Below are 13,940 nucleotides of genomic sequence, written 5' to 3'. Positions count from 1 at the left end.
GTGTCTCTTACGAGCAGAGATGTTCTTGTTGAACTATTAATCAGATAGTGCTATCAACTAAAACTCCAGCTGCAAAGATTAAAAGCAGCATTAATAATTATTTAGTAAACTCGGGCATTGATTAGTTTTAGAGAAATTTGTATCTTGCCTTTTCTCATCCCTATACATTTTTCTCAAATCTTGCTGTGTTCCCAAGAACCATTAGGGTTCTTTGCATTTGTAATACTGCATCCCTTTTAATGCCACATAGTTTACAAGATTTACAAGTTATTCACTTCTGTGGATAGCAAGTACCATGTGTAACACAAGTTTGTCCTCCAACTTTCCCTATCTCCCTATAATTAGTTACTGTTAAACAATAAGTGATGATAAATCACAGTATAGCATGTTAGCAGTTTGAAATGATGTGTTCAACTTACATTAGGTTTCTCTTTCAGAGTTTCCTTAATCAGCCAATTCAGATCTATTCCTCAACTGATGTTCACACAAGTACTTCAGCTGAGTTGTGATTTGGTAGAGGAATTCCTATCCTTTGTTAATTCATTATATTGAGAGGAAATAAGCCAGATATTTGACTTTAACCATGAGCCATTGTGGTGGTGGGTGAAAATATTCTTGGGGGGCAGGGGAGGCAGCAAATATTTTTGGGGGGCAGGGAGAGGTGGAGCAAAAAGGTGGCCATAGATGCCACAGTTTGGAGCTGCTTGGAGGACTGGCTGTAGTTCTCAGGGCTCAGGGCTTTCCCCTCCTGGCTCCCCTTAAAGAGGTGAGCTGTAGATAGTTGGGGGGGAATGACTCAATCCCCTTTAGTAGGGTGACCATACCGCCCTAATTTCTGGGGATAGTTCCCGGATGAGGTATTGTGTCCCTGACTAAATTTGCCTTGTCCTGAGTTCAGCAACACATTGAGCAAGAACAATAAAATTCTACAACAGATACACTCCGATACTCAGATAAACTCCTCTTTGACCGTGCTTACGTTCACCTCTCCCCAGCTTGGAGTCAGGCTCTGCCACTGTTAAGCTCTCTGAAATGCTACCCTGCGTGGAGGGCGCTATAAAAGTGCAAGTTGTTGTTCTAGATACACAGATGCACTCATCACTCACCTGGCCTAGACACAGTGGGTCTAATGGCCTTCTTCTGTGCTCTATAATTCTATGATTCAATAATTCTATGATTTTAATCAGCCATTAATCCTACAAATTTCGCCAATACTGCCAACATCAGGAATTGAGGTGAGTTTTACATGTGTCCCTGGATTTGGTTTATGAAATATGGTCACCATACAGGTCTAGCCCTCACCACCCTCCGCCTATCTCAAGAGCCCTAGCATGTAGGATTCAAATTATTAAGCCTCAAGAAAGTTAAGAGATTGAAATGTATTTTCCACAGGGTGGTGGCTGTATTAAAAAGACTCAGAACAAAAATGGTTAATGCTATATGATTCACCCTCAAAAATAACAGAATAGCTATCTGCTTGATTGGAGGATTTAGCGACATGTGCAGATTCAGATGAGTAATTGTCCCATTGGGAATGTGATTTATGTGAAAATGGAATCAGTCAGGGGAAGAGGATGAAATGCAGATGGAAGCAGGCTCAGCTTTGAATAGCAGAGATCTGGGAATAGTTGACTCTTTTGCAATTTTTACTTGATTGTCATTGGGGAGTTTTTGCTTGCACCATGTCGAGTTGGTATGGTGGTCTGCAATAAGGTAGTTTTTACATGAACTGGATTAAGTGGGTTTGATTAACTAAATAGTACTTCAAGTGCTATTGGAGTATGCAACTTCATATAAATCAGTCATAGATGTAACACCCTGTAAAAACCCTGAATGTGGTCACAAGTCTGAATGAGTCAGTCATCATCAACAACAACAATATATTGCATTTATATAGAGCCTTTTATGTTGGGAGGATGTCCCAAGATGCTCGATAGTCGAGGGTTTGTACCAGAACAAGGTATTTGATTTGAGAGGAGTTGGAGCCAAGGGGTTGGGGTGGGGGGTAAGGTGACCAAAGGTGGAGTCAACGAGAAAAGAGCATCTATCACTGGAACAGCAGAAATCAGGAAGCATTACCCTAAGTAGTCTTGTTCTGTGTAAGAAAATATTAGAAACCAGTTTATGCAGATAAATGCTTAATCTTTTTTAAAATTATATGTTGGATCATATATTTGATCAATCTATCAATCAAATAGTGTAGTGTACTATTCAGGATGATCTCGCCATCCATTGTTGGAACTCAAACATTGAAAATTAGGTTTTACACAAACTGAAAAGCACTGTATATGTCATTAATCACCATATACCTGTATTATAATTTGGTTTGGCATTAATAAATAGTTGCAGCTGCACAAATAGTGATGCAAGTGGTTATAACTTAGAAGCCATTGCTGTGATTAACTGTCTTCAGTAACTAGTAGTACTACTAAGAACTGTACTGTAGATCACATTTTTTNAACTGAAAATAATTTATGAGTATACAGTGCCTTTGAAACTAGCTCGCCATAAAATGCTGTTTAAGATGAGACCAAAATACACACTCAAGTTTTAACTAATTATAGGATCAGAAGGTAAATTAGCCAATGAACAGTAGACATGGAATGAAGAGATGAAAGAGCGATTCAGGGCAAGAGAAGTTCAGTGACTTTTTAAAACACAGGCTGATTTATGCAGTCTGTTCAGCAGCTTTTTGTCTATATACATCTGCCCATGTTAGAGCTCATTTTGGTGTTAATCTGAGTACAGAATTTGGGATCATTTTAAAATATATTTTTTACTTCAGGATTATTTCATGAGAAACAAACGCTTTGTCTGCTCAGTATAAGCTTTTCAGTTATGTGAAGGCATCTATGTGTAAGAAAGTGCAAAAGAAAATTTCCTTTTTATGTTACATATTTTATGTATATTTTACCACTGAGTCCTGTAGCTCAGTGGTTAGAGCACTTGCCTTGCAAGCAAGAGACTTGGGTTAAATTCCTGGCTGGGCGAAATGTTGGGCAAGTTTCCTCACTCTACGCATTTGTTACTCAATTGGAGGATCGCTTTTCTGGGGGTAATAATTCCTGGAAAAAAAATTGGTCACTTCAGTCTACGACTGTTTGTGGGACACTGCTGTGCCCAATTGGCTGCCACATTTTGCCCACAAATATACAGTCAATTCACTTTACAGTATATTCTGTAAAGCGCTTTGAGACGTCTAGAAGATGTAATAAGGCGCTAAACCAAATGTAAGGATTATTATTATATTTTGTATACAATGGACTTTTCATTTGTTATGTACTTATTTAGGGTATATACTTAATAACATAAAGTACATTAGAGTACAAAAAAAATTGTCTGGAACTTTGCATTTCTAGTAATCACAGCAATATACTTGCATTAATGTAATATTCATTGATAAAGAACATCCTAAAGATCCCATTAACAATGGGAATGGTCAACAAAGAGCATCAAGTGGGAGGAATTTAGAGGTGATTGAAGGCACAGTCAAAAAAATAGGTTAGCCTGAAGGTTTAGGCAAGCTGAAGCATGACATTCACATTGGTTAGATGCTGACTTTAAAATCTATCCATCTATCTGTTGAGATGACCAGGCCAACTAATTAGCGTTGCCAGGTGAAAAATGTTGCTGTTAATTTGTTGCTTAAATAATGACATACAATTGCTTAGAATCTAAAGCACTGAAACATGAACTTCCAAAAGGGAGATTCCACCGTTTCACATTTCCTATTGCCTAGTTACAAAACATGTTTTACAAAGCTGCAAGAAATAGCCATAAACGTCATAAACCGAGAATTTAAAAAAAGTATAAAGTAAAAATACAAGGCCAAGTGTTGTGTGTCAAGACAGCAATACCAGGTTTAGCAATTTAGATTTGCTAAATGATGCAGTGTCATTGTTACCCAATCATGTCTGTAAGCAATGTAGCTTGGGGTGAGACTCTTAGATACTACAATGTGAGGAGTACAGGAGGGTACAGATTCAGGGATTTGAATGGCAAGTTCAGGACAGACACCAGGAAGTATTTCTTCACACAGGGGTAAATTGACAACTGGAGAAGGTATACCACAAAAGGTTGTTGAGCCCAGGACACTGGATTCATTTAACAGTTCAATGCTGTAATGGAGTGGGAATTCTGGAAGGGTCAGATGAAGCTGAAGAGGCTTCTACATCCATAATCTCACGTGTGGTATTATGCCTACTCATAAATATTTAACTTTGAGAACAAAAGCTGAGTTTAAAGTAGAAAACAAATACCCATTTGAAATTGTGTTTGTATTGTATTGCTATACTAAACTAACTATTCCTGATGGCCAGGAAAGGAGAGTTTCAGTGTTGTTTTTCAGCACAACTATTCTTAGTAGTTCCTGAAATGTAGCCAAACGTCTGTCAGGAGTTCCCTGTAGAGTGCCAACACCACTTTAAATTGCAATGCCAAGAAAAGCCTCAGAAAAATATTTCAAAAACTCCTTGGGTTTAACATATTTTTACATTTTTTTGAAAAAATTCCCAGCTCCCTGTAAATAGCTATTTGGAGATGGTTGTGAGTGACGCTTTGATTGGGAAATTCTCCAGATAATGAAAATAAGTGGAGCTCTATAATCTGTTCAATGCTGTCAGAAGTCTTATTTCATTTTTAAACTATAGACAAAGTATTCTTTTCAATGTCGATTTAAAACTTACAGGTATATTTATCTGCACCAAACTCTGTGCCACCATCACCCTTGCCAAGCTCCACTGGCTCCTTTGTACGGAATCGATCGAATTCAAGATCCTCACACTCATGTACAAATAACTTCATACCCTGACACCTTCCTACCTCTCTGACCTGCTTACATCCCACTCCACTACCCGCCGCCTTCATTCAGCTTGCTTTGGTCTCCCGCACGTCCCTTGTCCTCTCTGCTCCGCCATTAGTGGCCACGCTTTCAGCTACGCCTTGAAACTATAGAATACTCTGCCTCATTTCCTCTTCCTTGCCTCCTCCTTCTCCGTCTTCAGACCATACCTGAAGACCTTGCTCTTGGACCATGCCTAGGGTCATCTTCCTCCTTCTCCCGGCTCGATGTCAAGCTCTGCCACGTGAACGGCACTCTGTAAAGGCAGGTTGTTGCTGTTGTTGTTGTTGATAGTAGGTTTGTTATTCTGGTAGGAAGAGGTCAAAGGGCTGCCTTGACCCAAATTTTGTGACAACAATAATGAGAAAAAAAGTCATGTTTCACTGCAAGCAGGATTTTATGGTATATTTTATGGTATTTGTTGGTTGATTAATCTGTGTGCCACTCAGTGATGGAACAATAGGTTGAAGGCTATGGTTTTCCACATGTGTAACTCATAGTTATAGCTATGTCACTGAGGGAGGCACAAAGTGAAAAAAGCAGGTGCACTTTTCCACAGGAAGGGAAAATGCATTATCTGGTTTACATCAAAGGGTAGCATATGCAGAACTGTCTGATTAGATCATCTGCCCGTTTTTCAACCAGGGAATAATTTAATCCAAAGGGCTAGGCACAAGTATTATTTTTCAAAAATGAATATTCAGTATTCACCACACAACTCTTTGCAAATCAAAGGTGCCACAGTGCCCTCTGGTGTTTGTTGTGCAGCATATAATTTCCAAATGCAATCATTTTTTTTATCGTTATTACTAAATAATAATCCTTGCCTTTGATATAGTGTCTTATCACATCTTCGAGACATCTCAAAGCACTTCACAGGATATACTGGTTGTTTTTGGTCAGCTGGATGTCTGAGACACGTGAAAACCCATCACCATGCTTAAAGGTATCTGAGAATTCCATGCATCCAGAGATATATGGAAATTCCAGAGATAGATTGTTGGAATGTAATGCACATTCTCTCCCTGGAGGGATGCATCCTGCTAGGATATACTGTAAAGTGGTTTAACTCTGTATTTTGTGGGTGAAGTAAATCTGGGTATTGGTAAAGTAAAACAAACTGTAAATCCTGTCAAATTGTGCAGTGATTGTTCGGTTTCAATGGAAGAAGGTGGATTTGAGTCCTGGCACATATGTTGGAGAGCAAGAAATTGAGAGAAAGTAAACCCAGAACAATATAAACCCAGAATAATATATTTGTAGCTTGAAGTCATATAATGCCTTTAATCAAGGAGAGGTGCAGAGGACTATAATATGTGGAGGACAGTTTAATACAAAAGAATAATAATCCTTGCATTTGATATAGGTCTTATCACATCTTCGAGACGTCTCAAAGCGTTTCACAGAATATACTGTAAAGTGAATTGACTGTATATTTTGTGGGCGAAACACGGCAGCCAATTATGTCCCACAAACAGTCATGGATTGATGACCAAATTATTTTTAAGGAATTATTACTCCCGGAAAAGTGATCCATCAATTGACTAACAACCAGGTTCCTACTTACTGCTAGGTAAACAGAGGCGTGTGGAGTAAGGAAACTTGCCCAACGTTTCCCCCTGCCGGGAATTGAACCCGGGTCCTCTCGCTTGCGAAGTGAGTGCTCTAACCACTAAACTACAGGACTCCAGAATATGGCCAAGCACCCCTAATAGGTGAGCAATGATTTTTTTCAGTTTATTTTGTATCCTCCACATATCTACCTCCTCATTTAGAGCATTAAAATATCATTTAATTTTGATAAGTTGTTTCCTTCACTGTATAATTGCTGTCTGTGGTGTAAGTTGCTGTCGCAGATAAGAAATGAAGACCGGTCTATGGGTATGGATTTCATGTAGTCTGCTTGAAGGGAGTTTCTAAGATTCTCTATCAGAATGGCTTACTGGCCCACTGCTTTCAAGCCTGCCTCGTGTCAATCAGGAGTGGTAATTGCTGAATTGGGTTAAAAATAATTTGTTGCAATCTATGCTGAATTGGGTACAAGGATATTATTAGACAATCCTGATGGTCAAATTTCTCTTTTCCATAGATAATGTAGGGCCAACAATTTACATAGGTTTACAATAGCCGATTTGTGTATCCATATGAAGGGGTAGGTCATAGAAAGGTACAGACAGAGTAACGTTGTAAATCTTGTGCAGAAGAAAGTATGGTACCTTAAAGGGTAAGGGTTAGTTGACATATGGTACAACATAATGCTAATGCTTAGAACACAAGAGAAACTTAGAAACAAATGTAATTAACAGATTTTATTACTGAATACAGAATTCACAGAAGCTTTCTATCATTGCACTTATATTGGCATGCAAGCTGGTGGCAATGTTTTTAATGCATTAATTTTGAACTAAATGTAACTTCTCAAATGTTCTTTAAACTTTGCTTGACATTTATCTTCTTGTTAAATTAACAAATTCAGTGGTTGCATCAATTACTATACAAGGTGATGAAAAAACAGGAACGTTAAAGGCTGAATAACAGCCGATACATACAGTCCAGTGTAAATGTTAACTTCCACATACTCAAAATGAAGCAACATTATTTACTGTGTTCACATAACAAACAGCACAATTTTAACCACATTTTATACAGAATGGGAAGTTTTACAACTACGTTTAGTGGATGTTGCAGCAATACTTCATGACACTATGAATAAAAAAACTGTAGTTTACTTGTAGGGAAAACAATCAAGTGCCTTTTTCCCTTCAAGCACTACATTGCTATTGTAATTTTTTTTGCAAGTCGTCCACTTTTTATTTCTAAATCTATCTGGCTGAACAACAGTAGTGTACGAAAAAAAAAAAAAACTAGGCATATCTATATTAAATACTCTTTTAGATGTATCACTATAAATAACAGGTGTAAGAAATTCAAATTATAGTGCTAAATGGCCTCTACTCTCAAATATTACTACATGCAGAGCCACATCAATGCAGTTATGGTATCTGTCACTGTAACACAGAATGGAACCCAATTATTGTGACCAAATTATCTTAAAAAGTTTGTGTTTGAGTGTGAATAGAAGCTACCCTTTCATGGCACAAATGTATAACAAGAATTAGTGCACATCAAACAACAGAAAGGGATGGGGAGTGTTTTGTGTTCCTGGATGTTGATCCACACTTCTTCAAATCCTGAATTGGAAAGGCCAAATCAGATCATTGTCTCTGTAAGACAAAACATGCTGTTAAAACAGAATGCAAAAGTATGAGAAGTCGCTGGGAACACTCAGCAGGTCAGGCAGCATCTATGGAGAAAGGAAAGTGAGTCAACGTTTCAGATCCACAACCCTTCGTCAGAACTGAGAAGGGTCCCAGTTCTGATGAAGGGTCATGGACCCGAAACGTTGACTCACTTTCCTTTCTCCAGGGACTTCTGTTTTTGTTTTCAGATTTCCAGCATCTGCAGTATTTTGCATTTTGCAAAAGAAAGAGGTTGGGCACTGTTTGCATAGATGCACCAATGTCTATTTTCTTCAAGTTTATTTACAATTTTTACTCTCCTGGAAGGCAGTAAGTATACTTCTTTGGGCAGTGGCACCTCTCTGCTACACCATCCAAATTGTTGATTAATAAACTGGACAGTGAATATTGGCTGCCTATTCAACTCTAGGCACTAGCCTCAGGCTATCCTCACTCACTGTAAAACTAGAAAGTGATCTGAAGTAGCAAAGCTGATATTTTTACTCACTAGCCAAGAGACTCTAAACCTAAGTGTATTACCCCTGCTGAGATTGATTAACTCAGCATAGACCTGGTATTAACCTCCTGATTCAGTATAGTTTACTGAACAACATTGTATAGTGCATTCACCCAACAAACTATTAGGAAGCTCCTCTTCTCCATTTCTATAAACATTTGTGTACGAGTTGAATCATCTCTAGAGATTGCTAGAATAAGAATTTCTAACATTACATCTAGTCACAATGATGGTATCTCTCCCCTTTACAAAATTCTTGCTAAACATTTTCGCCGCTGAAGAACCATATATTATCTAGCTGTTTCTTGAAGTACAATCTCCCTGTACTCCAATGAAACATATTTCTGTATCAAGCTTTTGGTGGAAGTTGAACATTCTTTTTAAAAAAAACTAGTGGGCTGCTGAAGATTTAACTCGGGTAGCCTATTTAATATCCCTCTCTCTTCCAAATTTACCCTCTGAATACACAGGTGAGTCGAGGGACTTGGAGCAGGCCGGAGCCGGCTGAGCGGAGGGAGCTGGCGGGTTGGTAGGGGGTTAGGAGGTCGCAGAGGCCATGGAGCCTTTGTAGGTGAGGACCAGGATCTTGAACTGGATCCTCATCAGGATAGGGAGACAATGGGGTCGGGCGAGAATGGGGGAGATGGAGTCACTAATTTGTATGTCAAATAAAATGGAAAGAAAGTTTCTGAGATAGTGCTACCTATTGCTCTCACTCTGAGATAAGATTAACTCTCCGCTTAGGAATATTGCACCTTGATTAGATTACACCTGGTTAATGGTGGCCATTATGAAGAGAAGTCATAATTCACAGCAGTTAGTGGGGAGAGGAGTTTGTGCGGGACAATTACTGAGGATACGAAGAGCAGTCCATTGGCCTCTGACTTAATCAGGTATGCCAACCTCACTACCCCCTTTCCCTCTGAGTGTGTGAGCAAAGATGTCTGTTTCTGAAACAGAAACTGTCCTGAGGCATCAGCATAACAAGCATCAGCCTGGTAGTTCTCCCCCCTCACCACCGGTACTGTCTCTGGAGTCTGGGTGGCTCCCTTATCTTACCGGAATTACAGAGAGTGATTTACAGCCTAATCAGAGCACTGTACAACTTCTGGGATTATAACTCATCATATTTGGCAGTGTAGCCTCAAATCATGCACATTTTGTTTACTGCTGGCTCACGCTGTCTGGATATTGTGAGTCACGAATCAACTGCCGCCCTTTGGTCTCTTTTAACATTCCACTTAGTAAGTTTACTGATGTCAGAAATTGTGTGGAAAATCATGATCATAAACTTGCAATTTGCAACTCACGACCTTGTGCAGTCAGACTACATTAGCAATTGTGATAATTAAGGTGATCAGAATCACTTTCTACTCACCAAAACAAATATAACATGAAATTTTCATTCTAAGCATTTTGGGACTTTGCACCAAGCAATCATAAAACTGCTGCCTACTCAGTAAAGCACAGTTCTGCTGCCTTTAATAGATACTAACTAGCACTCAAAGATAGTTCTTATGCTTATCTTTCTCTGCCTGAGCTGGATTTAAAGACAAATCCCAGAAATTGAAGAAGTGAAACTGGAAAGATGTCATGGGGCTGACCAGCTTCCTCTTAGCTTCTCAAAAAAATCTAGTTGAGATAATAAATCGACAGCAACAACAAAATTACATTTGTAAAGTGCCTTTCACATCGAGAGGATGTCCCAAGGCGCTGAACAGTCAGGGATCAGAACCCAAGCTTGGGAGGGCAGGGTTGGGATGAGGGTGGGTGGGTGGGGGGGGGGCAAAGAACTAGAACTCTGCAGCTCGTGTACTATCACGCACCAGGCTTAGCGACCACATCACTCCCACCCTCGCTCGTCTCCACTGGCTCCCCATCCCCCAGAGGATCGAATTCAAGATCCTCATCCTCACCTACAAGGCCATTCACGGCCTTGCTCCCTCCTACCTCTCCAACCTACTATCCCCCTACTTACCTGCCCGTACCCTCCGTTCCTCTAGCTCCGGTCTGCTCCACATCCCCCGCCCCAACCGCCCTACCATTGGTGGCCAGACTTTCAGCCTCTCAGCCCCTAGGCTCTGGAACTCCATCCCCCAGTGCCTTCGCCTTGCCTCCTCCCTTTCCTCCTTCAAGGCCGGTCTCAAGACCTTTCTCTTTGACCGTGCCTTCAGCTCCTCTCTCGACTCTCTACCCCCTCCTCACTCCCTCCCTTCCCTCACCCTGACCATTTCACCCCTGCTTAGGTCCTGACCCAACTGGCCAGCTCCTTGGGACGTCCTCCCGATGTGAAAGGCGCTCTATAAATGAAATCTTGTTGTTGTTGTTGTAGAAGGGCGGCTGAAGGTACAGTTGGAAAGGAGGATCTTGAGACATGCCTTGATGGAGGCATGCAAGGGGACTTTGGGACGTCCTCCCGACGTGAAAGGCGCTCTATAAATATAATTTTGTTGTTGTTGTTGAGAGAGCACGGTGAAGGGATTGTGGGATGGAGTTCCAAAGGGGGCAGAGAGGCTGAAGGCCCAACCGCAGATGGTAGGGCGGATCAGGTGGGAGAGCTGGTGCAGGCTGGAGCCTGCTGAATGGAGGGAGCGGACAAGTTGATAGGGAGTCAGCAGGTCAGAGAATTAGAAGGGGGCAAGGCTATGGAGGACTCTTGAAAGTGACAACAACAAGATTACATTTGTATAGCGCCTTTCACGTCAGGAGGACAAATTTCTATTATGGGGCATTTTAAATGGCAGCAAACCAGACACAATTAGTTTATCATCTCCAAAAATAGATATTAAAATTACATTGAGCAAAATAAAGAAATTCTGACAACTTCTTCTGGTTAGGTATTAATGTTTGATCTCAAGCTATCAATGAATGCAATTCAGAGACCATATTTTGGCAGCTTTGTTGAAAAAATCAGCGTAAAAAGAATTTGTTTTGTTCAATCTGAAATCTAAAAACAAATGTATTCACCTATAGGAAGAACCTACCTTGAACTTCTCCTGGTTACACCATTTCATACTGGTTTGCTGTAATGAATCGGGACAAACAGCAGGCCAGCAACATTCCGATCAGCTGTAAAGTAAAAGAATAAAATAAATGCTTATACTGTACTGTTTTAGGAAGCATCCTGGGATATTTGGATTCATGCAAGCAGTGATGCTTAACTGCCTGTACTCCACTGAAACATTTCTTTATCAAGCTTTTGGTGGTAGTTGAAAATCCTTTTTAAAAAAAACTAGGGGTCTGCTGAAGATTTAACTGGGGTAGCTTCATTGAGTTTCAAATGGTTATCCTATCTAATATCCTTCTCTTCCAAATTTACCCTCTGAATACACCTGGGGATATTATACCATATATCTGGGGATCAGTTTACTCGAGAGTTAGACCGATTTGTATGTCAAATAAAATGGAAAGAGAGTTTCTGAGATAGTGCTACCTATTGCTCTCACTCTGAGATAAGATTAACTCTTCACTTAAGAATATTGCTCCTTGATTAAATTACACCCAGTTAATGGTGGCTCTCCTTCCCTTCATAACGCACAGCAGTTAGTGGGAAGAGGAGTTTGTGGTGGACAATTAATGAAAATGCAAAGTAAAGTCCATTGGCCTCTGAGTGAATCAGGTTTGCCAACAACCACACCACCCCCTCCACTACCCCTTACCCTCCGAGTGTGTGAGCAGAGATGTCTGTTTCCGAAACAGAGCATAAAAGACAACTGTGCCTGTTGCATCAGCAAATAAGCATTCTGTGCTTGGCTGTGGGTGAGAACAGATGGCAGATAATATCAACAACTAACAACACAGCACAAGCATGAAACCGGGAACAACTGAGACAGACTTTGAGAGAATCAAGGTGTCCAAATCTACTGTGAACCTTGTAAATTACTACAAGCAGCATGCCTGAAATGATCTCCTACTTCTTGGGAGTCCCAGCATCTGAGAATCCTTTCAAGGAGAATAAAATCTGCATCATACGATCGATTTGTTCACAGACTGATTAAGCTCAAATGATGGATGGATCCCAGAATATCCGCAGAGGTAGAGGGGGNTTGAAAAGTGGTAGAGTGAGGTCAAAGAATTGCTGGGAGAGTGAACAAAAACTGGCACTGTGTGCAATACACAGATTGTACTATATGATTGGCAGAGAAGGAAGCTGACACTGTTATAGAAGCAGCATGCAGCATGGAGGAATGGCAGTGTGTGAGAAGTGGGGGTAGGAATGGCACTATGAGGAGGGATGGGATATGAATTGCAATGTGTTAGAGGCGGGGAGGAGGGTTGGCACTGTGTGAGGTGTGGGGAGGAGGGGTGATATTGGATAGAGAAAATGGTTAACAGAGCAGACGTGTTGGGTAGCTCGTAAAATGGCAATCTTGATTTTCATTTGTTGTGTGACTGTAACCCAAAATACTGTTCATCCCAACTCATTGTCCTCTAGGACTGGAAATATGACAAGAGAGACAAAACGTTACCAAGATGTTATAAAAGACCTCTACTAATTTAACTTTTATTTGACCTGCAGAGGGTCTAAGGGGTGAAATCCTAGGACTTGGTCAAGTTACCTTGTCAGCATAGGTTTATAGTAGGAAATCCAGTGGAAATCATTTACTGATGTTGAACACGAATTGGATTCCAACAGATATTTTAACACAAAGTACACTTACTGAAACAGAGAATTCAGTTGTGGTTCTGCCTTAACTCTAGAAAATGAAGGCACTGCATGGGATACAATTTTGGGGTATTTTGTAACTCATTTCCATGTTCGAATTAACACAAGTTAAATGTTGTTGCACAGCTTTCTCAAATCCAAAGGTTGAGAAGCCACAAAATAAACACAGTTGTTGGGAAGACAGAGTAAGAATATATGCTTGTAGTTTATTTAACAGAACAACTTGCTTGTTAAAGCACAGAAAAACAAACAGAATCTTTCTGCGCTACAATTGTTTACCTGTAAGAAAGCAATTCCAAATGCAACCCCAGCAATAATTCCCATGTTCGTCTCCATAAAACCAGTCACCAACTCGTAGCAGCCCTGTAAAATCAATCAACAAATAAATTATGTTTTATATTTAATCTTATTGAAAAACATTTTTATCCAGTCTCAATTGTAGCTAATTCCTTGTGTGAGGTGACTTCTGACTGTTCTTTTCAAACATGATTTAGGACACTCTTGTGCGATTTTTTTTAAAACCTCTGGTTGGCACACACAAAAAATGTAGGTACTTTTCAAAAATTCATATGAGTGTTATCATTTGAAAGAGTCTAACTATTATTAATATGTATTAAGGAGCATTATTTTTCTTACCAATAATGTCTCTCATAGAGTTACATTTATGTTTCTTAATTG

General features: G+C 40.0%; 1 protein-coding gene across 1 annotated transcript in view; it reads right to left on the bottom strand.

The window, feature by feature from the left end:
• Positions 1–7,134: 7,134 nt before the first annotated feature.
• Positions 7,135–13,940, bottom strand: part of tspan7b (tetraspanin 7b) — a 47,208-nt gene continuing 40,402 nt past the window's right edge. Inside the window, exons 6-8 of the mRNA XM_007901410.2 lie at positions 13,542–13,625; positions 11,581–11,665; positions 7,135–8,064 (exon numbers count right to left, since the gene is read on the bottom strand). Of these exons, the coding sequence (XP_007899601.1) occupies positions 11,597–11,665; positions 13,542–13,625 (153 nt within the window). The 3' untranslated portion in view covers positions 7,135–8,064; positions 11,581–11,596. The remainder of the gene's footprint in view (positions 8,065–11,580; positions 11,666–13,541; positions 13,626–13,940) is intronic.

Source organism: Callorhinchus milii, unplaced genomic scaffold (assembly GCF_018977255.1).
Source record: "Callorhinchus milii isolate IMCB2004 unplaced genomic scaffold, IMCB_Cmil_1.0 Scaffold4, whole genome shotgun sequence".
In the NCBI taxonomy this organism is placed as follows: domain Eukaryota; kingdom Metazoa; phylum Chordata; class Chondrichthyes; order Chimaeriformes; family Callorhinchidae; genus Callorhinchus; species Callorhinchus milii.
Note: the sequence above shows the minus strand (reverse complement) of the source record. Positions and strands in the feature narration are given on the sequence as shown.